The sequence below is a fragment of the Python bivittatus genome, unplaced genomic scaffold (genome assembly GCF_059951505.1).
Source record: "Python bivittatus isolate LINGU-HERP-01145 unplaced genomic scaffold, Pbiv_v1 ctg000480_np1212, whole genome shotgun sequence".
NCBI lineage: Eukaryota > Metazoa > Chordata > Lepidosauria > Squamata > Pythonidae > Python > Python bivittatus.
Window position 1 is genome coordinate 61052512 of NW_028277075.1, and position 22025 is coordinate 61074536.

A 22025-nucleotide genomic window follows, 5' to 3' on the forward strand; every position below is an offset into this window, starting at 1 on the left:
ACTGAGCTCAGCAATCCAGTTCACACAACAACCCAGAAGTTATTTATGTACGAATATGTTTAGGATTCTGTAAAGGAGGACTGGTGAAGAGAAGATAGATGCAAGTGCCTTTTATGCAGGTCATATTTTGTGCAAAGAAGGGCTGACAGAAGAGCCTAGACAGAAACCATGTGGGCTGGAACCATGCACACAAATAGCACAGCTATTTCTCAAAGTACATTTCAGGGGTAATATGCTTTCTGTTCTTTCTGGCTTTGCTCCAAATCTTTCCAATTCTAGAACTTTCCCCATGTAGAAGGACTTACACACAGGTATGATTTTCACTCCCCAAACCTTAGAAACATTTTTGAGCTGTCCTCAGAGTACCAGTATTCCCTCCAGTTAACCAAGCCAGGAGTAGCATGCAAAACTCAAGGGGAATTGCTCTATAACTTTATCCTTTCTCTTCGTTCCTGTTATTTATATTCTGCCTTTCAGGATAACAATCCTACCAATGTCACACATAATCCAGGAAATTAGCCTTCCAAATATCCTTTAAGCTCCAGTGGGATTTTCTCATGGGATAATACCATGCAATAGATTTCAGAAGCATATTTTACTTGAGGATCATAGAGTTTGCTTATTCTGCTGCAAATGTTAATGTTGTAAATTAACAAAAACAAACAAGAAATGCATGAAGAAAACTTGAATGCCTTGAAATGTTTTATGGTTCTACATTTACATTAATGAGAGTGTTATCATTAGTACTGTATATCTGAAAATGCAAAACAATGTTGGCAGTTGATGGATGGTGCAATATGTAACTATTTACCTTTTCAGATTGTTCACTTACCACAATACTGTTGGTAATGGTCCAATATGTGGCCAGTCCTGAAGCACAGAGAACCACAGCAAAGCAGAAAAAACACTACAATAAACAAAAGACAACATCAAAATAAGTACCTTAGTAAGTGCTACTTCAAGTATCTGATTTATATATACTTTTAACATACAAATTTTAAGAAATAGAAAGGTTGCTGTTCCCAGCCATAACAGAACAAAAATCTACTTATTGATGAAAAACAGTATTTCTTCTATTTCCCTAAATTAATTTCAGACTTAGTGTAGTTAATTGACTTAAACTGAAAGACACTGAGCCATAGAGTATTTTTTTTCCTCAAAGAGCAAATGGATTTTTCTGCCTCTTTGTGTGTGTGCATGTGTGTGTGTGTGTGTGTATACCTGCTCCCTCCTATTTGGGTTTGTAAGTACTCCAACATTTCTGTTGGTTTTAGAGCATGTAAATTATGCAAAGTGTATTGTCGAAGGCTTTCATGGCCAGAATACGATGGCTGGTGTGGGTCTTCCGGGCTGTGTGGCCGTGCTCTGGAAGTTTTGTTTCTTAACGTTTTGCCAGGATCTGTGACCGGCATATTCAGAGGGCAGGAGCACAGACAGGACCAGTTCTCTCTGTGCCCAGGATGATGTGACCCTTTTGTGGGTATTTATAGAGATCTGATCCAGTAGTAATGTATGGCTGTGAGAGCTGGACCATAAAGAAGGCTGAGTGCCGAAGAATTGATGCCTTTGAACTGTGGTGCTGGAGAAGACTCTTGAGAGTCCCCTGGACTGCTAGGAGGTCAAACCAGTCAATCTTAAAGGAAATCAACCCTGATTGCTCATTGGAAGGATTGATAATGAAGCTCAAGCTCAGATACTTTGGTCACCTAATGCGAAGAGAGATCTCTTTGGAGAAGACCCTGATGCTGGGAAAGATTGAAGGCAAAAGGAGAAGAGGACGGCAGAGGATGAGATGGTTAGATAGCATCACTGAAGCAATGAGCATGAAACTGAGCAAACTCAGGGAGGCAGTGAAGGACAGGAAGGCCTGGCGCAATATGGTTCATGAGGTCACGAAGAATCGGACACGACTTAACGACTAAACAACAACAATAGAGATCTGAAGGGGGGGATGGGTTTGTGTGTGGTGGGGGGGTTAGGGTGTGTGTGGAGGATGTGGGGGGGGTGAGGTTTGGGTTAACGAATGGCTGCTTGTTTTGGTGTCAGCATCTGTGTGTATCTTCCTGTGGATTAGGCAGGGTTTTTTCTTCTATTGAGTTGTTAACGAGTGGCTGCTGGGGGTGATTAGTATGTTCATTGTGTGAACTGTTCACACGTCCTGGTGGTTGAGCTGAGTTCGTTGACCTTTTGCAGGCTGTATTTTTCAGGATTGGTAGCCAGGTTTTGTTGATTTTTAGACTCTCCTCTTTTTTATTGAAGCTGTGCTGGTGTTTGTGAATCTCAATGGCTTCCCGGTATAGCCTGGTATAGTGGCTGTTGGTGTTGTCCAGTATCTCTGTGTTTTCAAATAGGATTTTGTGTCCAGTGTGCTCGACAGCATGTTCAGCTACTGCAGATTTTTCTGGTTGCTGTAGTCTGCAGTGTCTTTTGTGTTCTTTTATCCTGGTCTGGATGCTGCGTTTTGTGGTCCCGATGTATACTTGCCCGCAGCTGCATGGTATGCGGTATACTCCTGCGGCGGTGAGGGAATCCCTTTTGTCTTTTGCTGATTTTAGCACTTGTTGTATTTTTCTGGTGGGTCTGAAGATTGTTTGGAAATTGTGTTTTTCCAGCAGTTTTCCCATGCGGTCTGTGACCCCTTTGATGTAGGGCAGAAATACTTTGTTGGTGGGTGGCTGTTTTTCTTCTTCAGTCGCATGTTGTTTTCTTGGTTTGATGGCTCTTTTTATTTCATTCTTGGAGTAGCCATTCGCTTGTAGGACCCAATTAAGGTGGTTAAGTTCAGAGTTTAGGAATTGGGTTTCACAGATCCGATTGGCCCGATCCATCAGGGTTTTGATAATGCCTCTTTTCTGACGTGGGTGGTGGTTGGAGTTTTTGTGTAGGTACCGGTCTGCGTGGGTGGGTTTTCTGTAAACTTTGTGTCCTAATTTGAGGTCTGGTTTGCGTATGACCAACGTGTCTAGAAATGGAAATTTGCCGTCCATTTCTTTTTCCATGGTGAATTGTATATTGGGGTGGATGCTGTTTAGATGGTTCAGGAACTTCTCTAGTTCTTCTTCATCCTGATGCCAAATTGCGAAGGTGTCATCCACAAACTGGAACCAGACTGTTGGGGTAACGGGTGCAGTTTCTAAAGCCCATTTTTCAAAGTGTTCCATGTAAAAATTTGCTACGACTGGGCTCAGGGGGCTTCCCATGGCGATGCCATCCATCTGTTCATAGAACTCATTATCCCATTGGAAGTAACTGGTTGTTAGGCAGTGCTGAAATAAAGCTGTGATGTCTTCTGGGAAGATCTGTTTGATGAGTGCCAGGGTGTCCCTCACTGGTACCTTGGTGAACAGGGAGACCACATCAAAGCTGACCAGTTTGTCTGTGGGGTTGAGTTTTAGGGTGCTGATTTTGTTGATGAAATGTCCTGAGTCTCTGATGTGGGCTGGAGTCTGTCCAACGTGGGTCTGTAGAAGGGTGGCCAGATGTTTGGATAATTCATATGTCGGGGAGCCAATGGCGCTTACAATGGGTCTGAGTGGGATCGAGTCTTTGTGGATTTTGGGGAGTCCGTATAGTCTGGGTGTAAGGGCTTCTGTCTTGCATATGTGTTGAAGTACGTTGGGGTGAAGGGAGGAGCTCCTCGTCAGGGTGTTGGTTTGTTTCATGATTTTGCTGGTCGGATCCCATTTTAGTTTTCTGTATGTGGTGGGGTCTAGTAGTTCTCTAACTTTGTCTTTGTATTCATCTGTTTTCACACACCCCCACATCCCCCCCACACACCCTAACCCCCCTACCATACACACACCCATCCCCTCCCCCTTCAGATCTCTATAAATACCCACAAAAGGGTCACATCATCCTGGGCACAGAGAGAACTGCTCCTGTCTGTGCTCCTGCTCTCTGAAGATGCCGGTCACAGATGCTGGCGAAACGTTAGGAAACAAAACTTCCAGAACACAGCCACACAGCCCGGAAGACCCACACCAGCTAAATTATGCAAAGTTAAAAGCAAGTGCTTAGCCTGCTGCCAGCTGTGCAACACAAATAATATCAACATATAGTTGATACAGGTAGTCCCCGGCTTACGAATGCCTGGGTTACAGATGACCCATAGTTAAGAACGAAGCCTACTGAAGCAAAATTCGAATTAAATGCACAACAATTCAAGTTAAATACACAATGGTTCAAGTTCATCACACAATACTACATATATAGTATTATACAATAATACTGTTCCGGCTTACATACAAATCCGACTTAAGGACAGACCTTGGGAATGGAACTCGTTCTTAAACTGGGGACTCCTCGTATAAATTCCAACATATGTATGAAACAACTGTTCTTTTGGCCTAAGTTTTCAGTCCCTTCTTCTTTCTCATCAACCCATATTATTCACCCATCTCTTTAAGTTTCCCAACTTTTACCTTCCTCTATATCCCACCATTTTTTCCCATACTGTCTATCCCTTTTCCGTTCTCTCCTCCTCCATATTCAGATTCATACAGCAAAGCTAAGCACCTTATTTATTTCTTGCAATATTTTGGGCGGGCAATGGTATGTGGGAGTGTCCTGGGGAGACAGGAGGAAGAGCCATAGACTACACAACTATCATGCAAAAGGTATCTCAACCCACAGAAGCAGAAGGGCCATGGGAAGCATCTCAGATGGAACCCTCCTTAGTTTGCTGGAAAGTAAAAGTAAAGGAGGGGAGGAATACTTTCAGACTTGCGAGACTGTTATTGTAACCTTATAATAAAGGTAGCATTAGTACTCATGGTTTGTGCTTCTTATCTGGGCTACCTCAAAGGACTGACAGGGGGCATACGAAGTCGCTCCTGGGATATTAGCTGGGAAAATCCAAATGTTCTCAAAATTCTCCGGGCCTGCTAGATATGATGAGGCTTTGCAAGAGACAATACAAGACTGTTTATCTGATCAGATTAATCACATGCCAAATCATTAGGACAATAAATGAAACTTTTTTAGTTAATATACCATATGGATTCATCAGCAATTGATCAAAATGTATATATCAAAATGTATACATTTGTTTATATATAAACAAATATATATATATATACACACACATATAAACATTTACTTGTATATTTGTAAATTTGTTTGTTTGTAAATTTGTTTATATATATATATATATATATATATATATATAAACAAATAAATAGTTAAGGATTTTAAGAACATTAAATGTGTTTCTTATGACCTTCCAATGAGATTAATATTTTTTCAAGTTTTTTGGACACCTCATAATAAGTTTAGAAAGGATTGGTTGTCAACTTCATTTTGCTGGAAATATAAAATGTTGGTGGGAATAGTTAGGTATATGACAGAGGCTTGTCTCACTACCTTCCCATTTTGGTTTAATATCCATAAGTTTGTTAATACAGTTTTGGGAAGAGGAAGATGTCAACGTGGTGTTGACTTATATACTGAAAATATGGAATTTATCATTATGTCAACAACAATGCATTTATCAAGCATGGGGCATAGCAAAGAAGTTTATTTGATTACGATGGAAAGATTGTGCTACTCTGCACTTGGAGTGCTCAATTTATGATATGTGCTTGCTTTCTGCTTATGAATTGGCTCTGTATTGACATAACTGAAGGACTGCCCAATATTACTCTGGGAGGTAAATGATTGATGTCTTTACAAAGTTAGGTGTTTTTGGATGTATTTTGCTTTCTTTTTTTAAAATCATTTTATTTGTTTATCCCACCTTTTTTTCAGGGGCTCAAGATGGCTTGCAGAGAGCTCCCCCCTACCACTGTTCCCCACAACAACAACAACAACAACCCTATGAGGTAGGTTGTGCCGAAAGAGAGCGATTGGCTCAAAGTCACCCAGGGAACCTCCATGGCTGAAGTGGGACTTGAACCTGGGTCTTCTGTGGTTCAAAACAACACACTGGCTCTGTTTTTTTCCCCCCTCTATATTTTATACATTAAAGCAAGCAGAAATCTGATAATATAAAAGGAACGCAAGCAGCCTGTTATTAGAAGGAAACACTTTTTTAATATTTTATTTTTTATTTCCTCAGATGCTTATGTATTTGAACAAAAATAGCCCCCAAAGCAACCACATACCAGCCTGAATCCCACTGAGTGACAACTGAGAGCAAGTTTTAATCAGCTAATGCTTTTAATTAAGTAAAGTGCAGTGATAACAGCTTTCAGCCCTGCAAACAATTTCTAAGCATGCTCTTCCTAGGTGCTTTCCTATTTTCTGTTCCTCAGAATAATCTTCATTTTTTATTTCAGTGGTTTTGTGCAGGGCTCCATTTCAGTGGATTAGGTCATGGTTTTCTGAATAAAGGAATGCATTCACTTTAGTTTCTTGTGATGCACTTGGTTTCTTATAATAGATGTGGAAAATAATAGTAAGTAAAAATGTGAAAACTACTGAAGGAAAACCAGGGCAGTTTCTCAAATAAATATGAAATCATTATCTCTATGTAGGAAACCCAACAGAGGGGTATCCAGCTGACTTCCAAGCTCTTAAAACTCTTTTTCAGAATGAGAGCCTGGCCAGTTTGTTCAGGCCATAGTTTGTTTATACAACCTAGTACATGCATGGAAAAAAGGGAGCGCTTGAAAAAAAATCTGATTTAAGTATCCATGACAACCAGCTGACATCATGAATTGTGAAATCACAGAGATGAAGCAATCTACTGTGCTACAGAATTACGTGCATTACATTGCCACAAGACATTCCAAAATCCCTATTTCAGCAATATCCTTCTTAAGCCAGTTCAAGCGTTACAAAAAATGAAAATGGAAACTTTTGCAATCTCTATTTAGGCTATAAAATCAGATGGTGATTTGGAAATCTGACTTGGAGTTTTCTGAATGAGTACTCATTATAACACTGGATTAGTCTACCTGTCTGGTACATTCACCCTGGGTGGGCATGTTGCGGGCACCTCCCCTGTAGGAGATTTGGGGCTGAGTGAGAAATGAGTTTTTTTCTGGCACCCTTTGGGACAACCTCTTACCAGAAATCCAGAAAATACCTTTACTTCTGTCAGGTTCAGCCCAAAGAACTCCACGAGACAGTGCAGATACAGTTCTGTTCCCTTTGTTAGCTTCTTCCTCAAACACAGAAATCTCTCCAGACTGAATCTAAACTTCCCAAGCCAGCAAGCAAACACTGCGAATTCCTTAGGGTGGTGCCAGTCTCATCTTCTTAACCTTCCCAGGCTCCTGTTGGGGGCTAAGGGAATGCTTATCTCCCCGAGCGCGGCCTTCATCAAACCATTCCTTCACAACTCCTGATCTTCAGGAAGGCTTTGAAAATGGGGCTATTCAAGGAGTGCATTTGGGTGTTAACTTCTGGTTATTGGATGTCTATTTATATTAGTTTTACTTTATTATTGATATGTGATTCTATTGGGTTTGATTAATTATGTTGATTTATTTTAATTGTTGTGGCATATTTTGATTTTAATTGTGCACTGAGTCCTTGAGAAGTACAGTGATATAAAAATATAGTTAGTAAGTAAATACATCTATCCATCAGTCCTGAAGGTGCTTTATTAACCTCAAATTTATACACTATTTACCTGACATGGCCCTCAAACCACTTTGGACCATGAGATGTATCCTCCCAGTTAACCTCTGCCAGTTTTAACTGTCTTTTGTTTGGAAGGACTTCTGCTGTCATTGTGTCATTGCACAATCCCTTTCCCAGCAGAGGTGAGAAAGTGATTAAAGAATGCTGTAATGTTAAAGATTCCTTCTTGCCGTCACTTGTGACTGTGATGTGTTTACCGCTAACAGATTGTGAGGGACATAAGTAGGTTTTTTCTTCAGACAGTCACCCAACTGAGTAGCTTTCTTTGGAAAACTGCCAGTTGGGGTACAGTGGATTATGAAGGAGGATGGGAAGAGTTGAGTGCTTGCATAGTGGGTGAATGACACTACTAGCAGAGGGGAGGCAGGGAGTTGTATGGATTGGAAAGTTTTGAACCATCAATGTTTATCAGACCAAATCTGGATTCCCCTCACAATGGAACAGCGATGCAGATGGTTCCACCATAATGCATTTATGTAGTGGGGATGACTAATACTTGGACATGATCGTGCAAAAGGGGATTCAGTTCATCCCATTTTGTTACCAAGAACAAAAAGCGAAAGTCACTAGTATTTTTCTTCTGTAAAAGAATGGGAGCAGATGAACTTGAAAGATTTCCTGTGGGTTGATTAAAACTTTATAACAGTATATATGAAAATTTTGAAATTAACTGTAAGAAAACTTCCTGTGGGAAAGTTCTGCCGACTGGAGGATAAACATATGATAAGAGGGGACTTTGAAGGTTGACTAGAGGGAACCAGAGAAAACTAAAGATTACAATTAAAGGAGAAGAGACCTACTAATACAATGGAGCAATATTATTTGAGTATAGAAGAAATGAAAGCTGTCTGGGAACAATATACTCAGTAATTACTGAATGGCAGAAGATTGTCTGCCATTATAGAAATGGATGGAACAGAGGTTACAGAAGAGGAACAGACTTTAAAGGATAAAATAGAGACTGAGGCTGATTTGAATGTGGATTTCAAAACAGATTTAAAAAAAAAACAAACTACAAGAATGATATGGAAGAAGATGATGTGGATTTGAAAGCAGATTTAAAAATGACAGACTGTAAGAGTAACATGGAAAAGAGTCCCCTATTGTGGGGGAGATGGGCAGGGGAGAAATCCAATAAATAAATAAAATAAATAAATAAATAAAAAGATGCTACAGTGGATTTACAAATGAAACTGGCTGATGATTTAATAACTAAAGAGGACATACAAATAATAAATCAGAAGAGTGACTTGCATAGCGTTTTCATTTTGGACTTATAATAGGGGGCTATTAAACTACTGAAACTGTTCCTGAGAGGAGACAAAGAGAAAAAGATAAGAAAACAACTAGTGGACACTATTTGTTGGGATTAAAGACCAAGCTTTTAAAAAGTAAATGGAAGGGCTACAAAGTGAACTTATTTGATCAGGGTTAATATATATATATATTGTGGTTACTGGTAGCTGTTAATGGATTTTTTTTTTTTTTTAATGACCAGGACTGAATGACGATGCTTTAAAGATTTGTTTAAAACTGGGGAGAGATTTCTTTTGCTTTATCTGTAGAGAAAGTGATAGATTGGAGCACAAAATGGATTTATTTCATTAAGGTTAATATATATATTAATAATTATATTAATAATATATATATATATACACACACACACACACACACACACACACACATATATAATTTCTGGTAGCTCTTAATAGAGTTTTGCTGAACAGAACTGAATGATGATTTTTTATAATTTGTTTATTGGTAAGAGATGAGTTATGGGAAAAAGAGATTTTTTTTATTATTATTGAAATACTAGAGAAAGTCTTAAGTTATGAGAGTTGTTTCTACTTGTTTGGAGGGAGGGGGAGTTGCTTTTATATTTTTTTCTTTTCTCCTTGTGTTTTTTCTTCTCTTTCTCTCTCTTTGTACTTTTTCTTTTCCTCATTTTTTATATTTCTCTTAGTTTGTATTACTCCTTTATCTTTGTATTTGTAAACTTTAATAAAATTATTACCAAAAAAAAAAAAAACTGTGGCCGTTGCTAGGAAGGCTATCAGTTCCAAGCACATGCACGTTAGCTCGCCAGAATCATAGGATTCAGTAGGAAATTCAGTATGTGTATGTTTGCATGTGATTAATTTTTCTTTGGTACATATACTGTAGCAAACACTTTTGGTGTGCATACAAAGATAGCTAAACAGAGATGTTTACCTTTCTTTTGCAAGAAGCTTTTAGCAGTCATAATTATAATTACCAGTCCTCAGACTGGATACAGAATCCACTAACTAATCCCCTGACAGGAAAAAAAAAGTCCCAAGCACAGTTCAGTTCTACCAGTACTGCAGCTCATTAGAATAGAATATTGTTCCTTACTTTTTCATAGTGACTGGAATATATTGAATTTAATATTGTTCCATACTCAAAATTCACGTTCTTGAGATCATTTAGCCCATTGATTCTTGTGTTAAAGCTGGCATACACAAAAGTGACACTAGCATACCTACTTGTAAGCTGCGACTGCTTGCTTTGTAATACTAACATGTGCATTTATTTGCAACTCACTCTTCATTACATGAGCTTTAATGTCTCCTTATGAATTATATAGGTAGCCATTTTCCAAAAACAGCTACACAATAACTGTACTATGTAGTCCAGTGTTTAAGATGGCTTCCAGAAAAATAGGCATCAATGCATGATAAGAATGCTTGAATCCAACCAGAACCTGTTGCTGTTGCTATGGAAGGATTTAATATTGTTGTAGTAAAGAATCATAGAATTGGAAAAGGCCGTTTAGGTTATCAGGCCCAACCATCTGCTCAGTGCAGGAATCCACATTAAATCATTCCAGAAAAATTACTGTTTAGCTGCTACTTGAATGCATCCAATGAAGGTGAATCTCCCACCTCTCAGGGTAACTGATTCCAATGCCAATTGCTCTTATCGTTAGGAAGTTTTTTCTAACATTCAATAGTAGTCTGCTTTCCTGCATCTTAAATCAATTGTTGTGTGTGTGGGTGTGTGTGGGTGTGTTCTGCACTTTGGGAATGAGAGAGAATAGGCCTTGACCTGCTTCCCAGTAACATTCTTTCAGGTAGTTGAACATATTCTTGGCCCCTTCCGTTGTCTTGTCTAAGAGCTAACCATACTCAGCTCCTTCAGTCTCTCTTTACTGGTCTTAATTCCTAGTCCCCTGATCCTTCTCTGAATGCTTTCTAATTTTTCCAAATTCTTCTTAAAACATGATGCTTGGGACTGGACACAATATGTCCAAGTCCTTAGCCATCATGTGATTTTGAGTGATAACATGGGTGCCAAAAATAAATGAAGTGTGTTTAAATGCCAGAATCTCACCAAAACATCAAATCTCATAAGATTTCATCATTCTTGCATGAATTCCCATGAGATTGTGGTATTCTCACCTGATCTCTGGCTGGATACTTGCACACCCAATCTCATGAAATTTAAGGCAGAAATAGAAATCACATGCAATTTGATGAAGTATGAGATTTTAGCCATAAAAAAAAAAAAAGATTGATAGTTTGTTGGGCTAGGAGCCCTTTGGGAGCGTTGTAGACGACATGGCATTCCTGCATGCTGCATCCGTGATTGGTCAGCCTACAATTTAATGTTCATTCTGGTCACATCAGACTGCACTACCTTTCTCTTAAAGAATGATCCAACGGGTCACAGGGCTGTCTAGTTGATCCTAAATATAAAGTTGATATCAGATTAACCTTGTGTGAAAATATATAACAAGCATTTCCCAAGTTATCTAATGTTATTGATAACATTTCAATCAGTCACATTGGTTGTGATAATACTATACTTATAAAGGGTACGGCTAGTTTAGAGTACAATGAAAAAATAATATATATGTGGAACCAATGAGTGAAACTGAAGAATTTGGTTCAGAAAATCTGGGCAAATTCTAAAAACAAGGCATTATGAAACAGAACTGGAGACTATTCGTTTAACTTGAAGGACAATCTTTACACAGTCAAGTCTCAGAAATCTAATTTATCATCTCAAGTTTATCACATACAGGAAAGCATTATTGTAAGCAAAATGTAAGCTAACAGTAAGGAAGCTATTTTTAGCGCCCAGTATGTAAATTTCTAATAACGTATGAGGTTAGATAAGATTTTGTTTTAGATAATTTAGATTTGGAACACTGAGGAAGAAAAAAAAATCTTCCCATATTAATTCAGTTATGTCTTTCTGTTGCATTACATTGATTTTAACATATATTTTCATGTGTATTATTTTCTTTTGCAATATAGATTGTACAAGATGTCAGACATAGGCACTTTCTAATATATCATGATATTTATAATAATTTCAAGAAAGTACCCCAAGATGGAATCACTTGTGGGATTCAGAACCTTCCTGGGAAGTCATTCCCATTTTAAATACAAAAATATTTCAAGAATGGCTTTTAGAAAGGTCTGTCCAGCATTTCTAACCGATGTTTAAATTATTCAACTACTGAGCCTACTTACAGTTGCCATAGCGCCCTCCAATTCTTTTATTGTGGCGACAATGCTCATCAGAGCAGCCATGGCCAGAATGATGCTCAGACATATCCCGACGTAGAAAACTGTAGAATGGAGGTAATACAGGAAAAGGTATCCAAACTCTGTCGTATTAAGGTGTCTGCAATTCTGTGATAACTATCCTGCAGCAGTTAGGATAGTTATGCATCAGAGTAACTACATCAGAGTAAGTAAAGTCACGCCCATATTTTTTTCTTGGCAATAACATCGTCAGAGTCCTCTGACCAGGACTTGGTAGTAAATTACAGATCTCCTGACATTTTAGGGCTTAGCCTGTCTCCTTAGCTAGGCTTGGTAAAAGATTCACAGACATGGCTTGGCTAGATTAGAATCTTTATGGTAGCCAAGAATGAAGCTATACCCAAGAGGTGATTGGCTGTTGCTCGTGAGAGCATGTAAATAACTTTGTTGGGGATGAAATTATTGCCTTCTTCCTTTCTGAATTAATGGATTTGTAAGTGTGGCATTTGATGGCCTTGACACTGTGTGGTTATTTTAGGTTGATATAACAGCTATCTCTGATCTGGGAAATGCTGGTTCCTGCCTCAAGTCTGAAGAAATATGGAAGATTTGCTACTGTCTTCTTCTTCAACTTCCCAGTCTAATCTACAGACCTAGAACTTCCTGACAGTGTCTCCCATTCAAGGACTAAGCAAATCTGACCTACCTGGGTTTTTGAGATCAGCCAAGTTCAGCTAGATGCTGACATATGCTTAATTATCTGTGTTATAACCAAAGCTAATTTGTTGCTAGCAACTTTTGTATCTTTGTTTCACTTTTTAATTCCAAGGTAATTCCTAATGAGTTGAATTCTACTAGTAAATAGAGGGATTATATGAAAATGTTTTGTTTTTGAGGTCCTGAGCTAGGACCTCAGTGGCTCACATAATAAACTTATAGTATATGAGGAAGCAATAAGGCTATTAATGAATTTTTTTAGATTCGTTTTCTAGTGAAGTTGTGGAAAATTAGTGTTATTTGTTCTTTAACAGAGGAGATCCCTGAACACTAAACATCCACCAGGATATGTGGAATACTTGATCTCCGTTTCAGAAATTAGGAGTCTCTTCTCAATTCTCTCTGCATGTGGGTGATTGAATTCTCAAGTCTACATTTCATTATATTTTATTTTCTGCTGCTTAGTGCCCTTATAACTGTAAGTAAGAGGTTGGACTGGATGGGTAAAAGGGCCCTTCCAACTCTATATGATTCCATAGATTAAATCATTACAGTTGACTGTTAATCTTTTAATGGTTTAACTTCAATTTTAAAATTCAGTTATAGGTGGCTTTATCAAGTATTCTGTCTTGCAAAGTTACCTCTCCTTAGAACTGCCATTTCTTTTAATAATTCTTAACACATGGATTTACTGCATTCACATCCTGCCTTTCCTCTTGAGGCAGCATATGAGAAGATCACTTTAATTTTATCCTTACAACAACTTCTCTGTAACCTAGGTTTGGATTCAGAGAGTGTAATGGGCTCAGAGGAATTCAATGTGCTCTGAAGTTGGGGAGCATTCTGAATGTGGGTCTCCCCAGGCAAAGTTTAACATCTTAACTAACTCCACTAATTAAACTTATCCTCAGGGATATCATTTGTTCATTAACCAAACAATTCATTAGCTGAACAATCTATGATTAAACCAATTGAAACCTGTAACATGATAAAAAGTTGAAATAGTCTGTATAATTTCTTCCATATAAGGAACATAAAGCATAGGAATTTAGATCATGATCAAGCTTTAAAATAAATAAATACCAAACAGAACAAATTCCTATCTCATCAGCTGAATAGATTACTTTTAATTTTGCACTGTAGTATGAACCTTGAATTTCCCAACACTTACCAATATTGTGGAAATTTCTATAATAGGAGTTTGTCTCTGAAGAGGCAGAATTTATGACAGTGAAGTGTTTTCCATTGTAGGTGATAATAGCCAATATGCCAACTGATACTCCGAGTAGCTGAGAAGAGAAAAGAAGCATGTTTACACAGTTGGATGAGGACTAGAAAAACCCAGGCTCAAGTTAATACTCAGCCATGGAAACTTATCATGACATAATGAAGTCATTAAAAATTGGCTAGAACTGGCTAATTCTCTAAGCTTGGTTGTTTTCTTACAAATGTTTTGTTACCTGGCTAGGTAACATCTTCAGTGCTAGAATGGAACGGGGTTTGCTCTCTGTTTATATACAGTAGCTTGTCCTGCCGGGGGTGGGGGTAGGGGAGGGAGGTTCAGAAACAACCAAAAGACTATTACAACCACATGGCATCTCTGTAGCACACAAGCCAACTAAAGCCCTCCAAAACATCTTAAGCAAACCAAAAGACCCAGTAGCCTGAGAAGAAAAAACAGGGGTCATCTACAACATACAGTGTAAGAACTGTAACAATCACTATGTAGGACAGAAGGCAGAAGGCTTGCAGAGCACATCCACGAACACCAACTAGCAGTCAGAAGACATGATGAAAACTCCTTAATCTCACAACTCATGGAAAGACTGGGAATTTCAACTGGGAAACTGTTAGCATCTTAGACCAACCTAAATCCAAAAATGTGAGGGAATTCCTGGAAGCTTGGTATCCAGACAAGTCAGCCATTAGCAGGCACATAAACAACATCTACACACTATTCAAAAGAGACAATAAAAAGGAAGCAAAAAAGACCAGAACATCTCCTTGCCAGCAGTCATCACCCAGATAAGCAGAAATTAACACCAAGATTAACACCAGACAAACAATTAAGCAGTAAACAATACCCTAATAAAGGAACTACCAAGAAAAGAAAAGAAAAAAAGAAAACAACCAAGCTCAGAGAACCCCAAGGACTCCACAGTGCAACCCTGAGCTACATACATTCTCTTCTATTGGTATTAGCTATATGGCTGGCAGCAAGAGGCAAGTAGGACTAAGTTAGGGTCAGCATATCAGAGCTACAAAACTCCAGATAACCACTGTATGGCAGCAAAGAGATGCAGAAAGTTCTTTGCTGTCATCTAGTGGTCATTTGAATGATTGCAGCCCTGATCTGTCCTCTTCTCAGAATTCTAAAGAAGTTTAGCAAATCTTCCCCCAGATTGATGTTACTCAACAAAACAGGAAATATAAACAGTGTTTGGCTTGGCACTGACTCATCAACTGTCAAGCAGCATCCTCTAACCAGCCTCCTCACATACAGATTATAAGTTAGACTTACAGCTAATTCACAAAATGGGTTTGGCTGCTTGCCTCTTTCTTAGTTTGCCTCAGTGGAACTCAGCAAAAAAGTTCTTCCCTGTAGATTCACAGGGATCTCCCTATTCCCAACCCCCACTTAAAGGCAGAGAAGAATGAGCAAAGTTTATCTCTGCCCCTAACAAAATAATAGAGCAAGATGGGAAAAAAAGTCAACACATGATTCAGAAGGGCAACACAATCCTTTGAACTACAGGTAGTCCTCAGTTAATGATGGCAGTTGGGACCAGGATTGCTGTCACTGAGTGACATGGTCATAAAGTACAATGTTACACTTTGCAACATCAATTCTGGCACTTCTGGTTGCCATCGTTAAGTGAATCACCGCAGATTGTTAAACGAGGACCTCACGTAATCGCCATTTGCAACCTCCTGCTGGCTTCCCCACTGACTTTGCTTGTTGAAAGACAGCAAAGAAAGTTGCAAATGGCAACCATGTGACTGTGAGATGCTGCAGTTTCATAATTGCAAGCTGGGTGCCGAGCACCCGGATCCCAATCACATGACACTGGGATGCTGCAACAGCTGGAACTCTGAGGACTGGTCATAAGTATCAGTTGTTTAGCGATACGCTGTCACAAGTTCAAATGGTCGCTGAACGAGTGGTTGTTACCCAAGGGTCACCTGTATCACACTGGTACCTGAGCTGGATTGATAGGTATGAAATGGTCCAACTAGTACCATTCTGCTAATACTTTTTGATTTCAGTAAATAATATAGTTGATTTTTGTTTGCAATAGTGCTGCTGCTGTTTCTGAAAGATTATGATGGAATAAGCATGTGCTTAGTTTTATTTCATGGGATGTTCAGGGCTGTGGGCTAAGAGAAACTTGCCTTGGGAAATACTGAGGGGTAGTTTTTAATAGGGCTGTAAAGAAACTTCCCAATCTGCTTCCAGGACTGAATCCAGAAGTCTGCAACCTTTTTTGCACTTCACAGAATGGGATGGACTCTACAGAAAAGCCAGGCCATCACAAGGAGATGAAGTCTACAGGGAAAGAAGTTGCTATGACTATTTATCTCAAGAAGCAAATTTCCAGGACAAAAAGCCAGTTCCTCAACTTAGTCTTTCAGTTCTGATGGAAAGCTTGGGCCAGAAGCAGTATCATGAAAACATTATCTATTCAGGGTGCTCTACACAGGCTCCAGAAAATTTCTCAGTGCAATAGAAGAAGAATCTTCTTATTTTCTATTATATTCTAAGAATCACTTAGCTTAACCTTCCATTAGCTACCCGCCATTCCCGATGAACAGCATCCACCACTCTTAGATCTCTTGAAAAGTCTACATCGGGGGCAGCGGTGTCTACAGCAAACTGCAATGACACCACAGTGATGGCATGTTGGCAATGACATCATTATGTAAACACCATTGTTACACACTTGCTTTTCTATCAGGTAATAATGTAGGGATTTGAGCTAGCCATTTACTGGCCAAATACTCTCATTCTGTTGTGGCATAGCCTATTTCTCAAGGTCATAATTTTTTACTCATGAAAGCAATGGGGCTTTCATCCACTTCACTTGAGTTAGGCCAGGTCAGGAAATAGATACCTCAAGGACTATTTATTGTGGTAGGGCATGATAATCAAATCTCAAAAGCCTGCCAGAGTTTCCCAGTGCTTATACCAAACAGAATCAAGGCAGGGCAGTCTTGAGTTTCTTTCTCACTCTCACCTCCCTTCCAGAGTTAAGTTGACATTAACTTAATGGTTCTTGTATTCTTTCTTCAGGGTTCTCTCCATAATCCTTTACACCTGGTGGTCCTTATTCAAGGACCGCCTGATACCTCCCCACTCAGAAGTCCTCTCTCGCAGCTTTTATGCTCATCAAGCCCTGAGAATACTCACTCCTTGATAATAAGGCTTCCTCCCAAGGAGGCTGGTGTTTTCCTTCTACCACAGCCCCAACATTTGAAACAAGTATGTAAGTCAAGCTATTTGTTTAAAGGTCTTGTTGCATATGTGTGCCCCCTCTCTTGCCCCCTGTGTATGTCCATGATCAGGGGACAGCTATTTTAAGATGGTGGGCACATCAGGAGTTTTGAGAGTGTGCTAACCAGATGGCTGCTACGTATGGGCTTCAGCCAGCCACCACATAGTCATTTCTTAGAAGGCAAAATGCTGAGGTTGTTCCCTGCCATTCCCTTTAGTCTTGCAGGATACTCTGCCACCAAAGCATAGTTCTGTCTTTTTTCCTGGCATGTGGGCACCATTGGAAACAAAGCACTAGGCTGTCTCCATCTCCCATTTTCTAAGAATGCCTGTGAGCCTCATGCACAACATGCTAGTATCCTATTTTGCTTTTTCAAAACAAACATTAAGTATTTTTAGAATTGTCAGATGCATCAGGGGGCTGAGCAGGGGTTGGGGGAGATGTCCACAGGTGTAGTGGGGCCCATGGGCTCCATGCTGGGGATCTCATCAGGTCTGTCACATGCATTACACGCCTACTGGCCAGGGCTGCCCCTTAGCTTGGGCTCATGAGCTTGACCCAACCAGGACTGCAGAGAAAATATTGCTGAATAAATACACTCAACGAACCCCTGTGGGAGAGGCAGGAGGATAGTAGCATGGAATGCTGCCAATTGCTCCATTCTAAGGCTCCCTCCCTCCTGGTCACATGACCCAGAGGGAACACACAATGATGCAACACAAGGGGAGGGCCAGAACACACATGCGCGACTCACATGTGCACATCCAGATTAGTCTCTAGGGAGAAAGTGCACACGCTCATGCACAGATACCACATGTTATAAGTAATACATGTTACTTCATTACACAGAATAGATGCTTCCTATGGCCACTGATGAGAAAGGGCTTGGAAAGACTTCCAGAAGCCATGTGCTGCTTCCCCTACCTAAGTTATTCTAAAAGTCATCCAAAGCTACATCTCTCAAGACAGATTAGTGAGCAAAGTTGTTTTAAAAACTGGTGCTCCATCGCTTTCCAGTTTTTTAAAGCCTTTAAATGTTTCTCACACATAAAAAAATAAGGAGTGAGTCTTTATCTGCCTTTGCATGAAGGCTGCAATGTCAAGATCTTTTCTAACTACATTTCAACTGATAAAGAGAGAAACCGCAAGCCTCTGGTTAAAACAATGTAGTGCTGTGCAGTCCTGATAAGACCCCCAGCACTGCAATATCCTTCAGTTTAAGTTAAGACTCTCTAAAATTACCTAAATGTTCAGCACCACTAATAACGTTTCTAATGAAATGACCACCTTATTAAAATCGCACCAATCAATACAGTTCAACCTACATTCTGCCCAGCTTTCCATTTTATTACCATAATGAAGAGGCTGGTCACCAGCAGCTGGCATTTCATAGCTCGAACCCAGGATCTCATTCCCATGCCTTCCTCTTCTTACCACTGACTGCTAGAGAAGTTGCTAAAGGAACTGCCAGAAAAAAGTCGCATCATTGCATCTTGGGAAATGGCATAATGACGAAATGTGTGTGTTTTTTTTTTTTTTGGGTACTTTCATGTGACTGTTTTATTTTAATAACCTAGAAAAAAAAAATCCCAGAGGGGCCTACCCCGCCCCCCCCCCCAAATTACTGTGCATATAGCATTCATTCCACAATAGAAATTACTGTGGTATCTATAGGCAAATACCTGTCTTTGTCAAGGCATAAGGGCCCTATAGGCATTGATTGAATAACAGAGTTATCTGGACAATTAACCAGCATGTACTTCTCTAAATATATTTTAAAAGGCTTTTTAGCTTATCTTTGCCGATGTCAAACTGTGAGTATCTGGTTCCCTAATATATTCATATCCACCTACAATTATTAATGGTACTGAATGTTTAGGTGGTTATAGGGAGTCTCTACTTAAACTTCAGCAGTGCTAAGGATCTCATCAGTACTCCACAACATGTTTTGTTTTTTTTCAACCAGAGGCTTGTGGTTTCTCTATTTGGGGTTTTATGACTGTTATTCAAATTACTTGTTTTAATCACATTTGGTTGATCCGAAAAAACAAAGAAGTGGGCTGTGCACATGTGGGAAAAACACTAGGATAAAAAAAAAATCAAATTAGTCATTTTAATCATACTGTGGATGTTTTAAATAGTTTTCCCCATTACACATTGCATAAGTTGTCAAGAATCATTGCTCTGTGGTGGGGTGTAAGTGCAATAAATGTGCATTAGTAAATAAATACTTGTCATATGAAATGTATTTGGAAAAGTCCATGAGGCATTGCAGCCTTAATCCAAAGGCAGAGACAAACTCACTGATTTGCCCAGAAAATATTACTTTAATACAAATGACCCCTGTATCTGTAGGCAGATATTAGTATATTAGGCCTCCAGATACATGTGAATATTAGAATATTACATCTTATTTGCATCTTCTCTTTTTACACAATTACATCAGTGATAGCCTAAACAATTGGGTCAGTGTAACGCTTATAAGAGCATATTCAACTATAAATTTGGGGCCCATAACAAAACTACTGAAACTATGCTCTGACTCAGAGAAAAGCTATAACATGGTACAGATTGAAACAATCTGGAATAGTTCTTAATTCACCTGATGGTGGGATGGACCTGCCCAATTGTTCATTCTAATGTGTTACAAATAGGCATGTCGTAGCCAACGGGCTCGCTTAAAGTGCCTTGAAAAGAAGAAGGAAAGTTGGAAACAATTATAGATGGGTCTGGACTCAACTCAAAATGGCCCAATCACAGTGATTTGGATAGGCAGTGAAATAATGGTCTCTGTGTGTGTCTATAATCCCTATTATCATGTGTTGAGGATTTAAAGTAACCCTAACTCTTTCCTGCCTCATCCTCTTCTCTATTATTATGTGGGCCCATGTTCCTAATGATCAGCAATTCTCAATTATCTTCTTAGCCAGTTGTTCATGCCAAGGATCTTGCTTTCTGTTCTTGTCCTTTGACCACCAGTGGGGAGAATGGATGATAACATTATTTGTGCCCCCAATCTTTCCCCTTCCAAACTAGGGTTTTTTAAATTCTCTGAAGTATTTATCTTCTTTGAGCAGTGTCCTTTGTCTCTGTGTGGGTAAGCAGGAATGGATACCTGTCAGTCTGTTTGATAAGCCTTGGTAGTCTTTCTACCATGTCCTGGATACGTGCAAGAAAAATAGATCTTGCAATACTTTAACTGATCCACGCAGCTACTTCTGTCCCTCTCACTAAAGAGTCTTCTCTCACCACTCTTCTTTTTTTCTCAGGGGAGAACTTAGGTTTTCTTAATCTCTGCAGGCTTAAGTGTTCATTCTACTGTTTGGCAGAAGTAAGGATGATAGGACTCTCTCAGGTGATTGGAGCTTGCCTACCATGTTCAGAGCTTCTAGCTGTTTGGTCAGCTCCAGTGGCATGGATCTCCTCCTGGTTTGTCCACCCTCTTCTGCCACATGCCTCTAAGTACTTACTACTCCCATGGAAATGTCTTCCTTCTCTTTGGGACCCCTCTGTCTCATTTCTGAACAAGTTCTTCCTCAGAGGTCTTATTCTGCTGGCCTTATTGGAGAGCTTTTTGTGCAAAACCTTTTCCAATGTGTCTTAAACTCTCTGGCTTTCATTACCTCCTCTTCCAGCAAGCAGACAGGCCTGTACTTACAATGGGTGTAATTAGCATATTCACAAACATAGCACAAACCTGACGAGTCACCACTGCTGCTCCCTCAGTATCTATCTTTTTGGAAGGAACTAGGTCATTCTATTCTGCCTTGCACTAAATTTCCTCAAAAACTCTTAATCCTACTGCAGCGAGATTATTGTATGCACAAAGATGGAAGATTTGGCATTATCCACCATGGAGGAATGGTTGGTGAAGATGATGGAACTTGCTGAGATGGCTAAATTGACTTCTTTGATCAGAGAAAAGACAATATCTATGTTTTTGGAAACCCCTTATGGACTTTTTGTGTAAAAAAGAAAAAAAATGAACTTATGATTTATGGTTTTGACGATTAGATAGGATAGATTATAGAAAGAAGAGAATCATGTTGGAACCATAGAGTAAGAGGTAAATTTGTAATTCTACTTATAACTGCTGTAAAGAAAGAAGCCACTTCTTTGTATCTTTTTTCTTTTTCTTTATTTTCCTTTCTTGCACTTTTAGCTTTCCCTTTGGTTTCTTTCTTTTTCTTTTTTCTTCTTCCTTTATATTAGTTTGTATTAGTTTTTATTTTCCACATATAGTCTTAATCCTGTTTACTTTCTTTGCTTCTGAGCATTCAGCTTCCTGTCCGCTTTCTAAAGAGTGCTGGCTAAGACTGAATGGGTAGCTTAGCAATGTGGCTCCACCTACTGGCTGCTGCCCTGATTATTAGATCAGTGGCGACTGTAAACATGTTCCCCTTCAACCATGTACTCCAGCAAACACACAGACCCTCAACCAGGAAACCCCAAAGCTCTACACAATCAACCAAATCTCCCTACCCAAAACTCAGCAGATCAGTGGCAGAACTCATCATCTCTCACACAAAATCCCTTGTTCCTGTTGCCTTGCTCTGATCACAAGCTCCAAGCTCTATATTCTACTTAAGGGTGCTAGCTGTTTGGCTTCTTTATTGAGGGAGGGAGGGAGGAAGGGGGAGAGAGAGAGTTGATTATGTTTTTCTCTGACCAGGGACTAGTCTATTCCCTTTCCTGGACTGACACAGAATGAAAT

At 39.4% G+C, this 22025-nt stretch overlaps 1 protein-coding gene across 2 annotated transcripts in view; it reads right to left on the minus strand.

The window, feature by feature from the left end:
- Positions 1-18751, minus strand: part of TSPAN32 (tetraspanin 32) — a 41650-nt gene extending 22899 nt beyond the window's left edge. The window contains exons 1-4 of one of the 2 annotated variants that reach the window (XM_088145137.1): positions 18637-18751; positions 13990-14107; positions 12087-12184; positions 833-907 (exon numbers count right to left, since the gene is read on the minus strand). In XM_088145137.1, coding sequence (XP_088001263.1) covers positions 833-907; positions 12087-12184; positions 13990-14107; positions 18637-18729 — 384 coding nt within the window. In that variant the 5' untranslated portion in view covers positions 18730-18751. The remainder of the gene's footprint in view (positions 1-832; positions 908-12086; positions 12185-13989; positions 14108-18636) is intronic. The other variant, XM_007424235.3, reaches the window with a different exon arrangement.
- Between the last annotated feature and the right edge of the window lie 3274 nt (positions 18752-22025).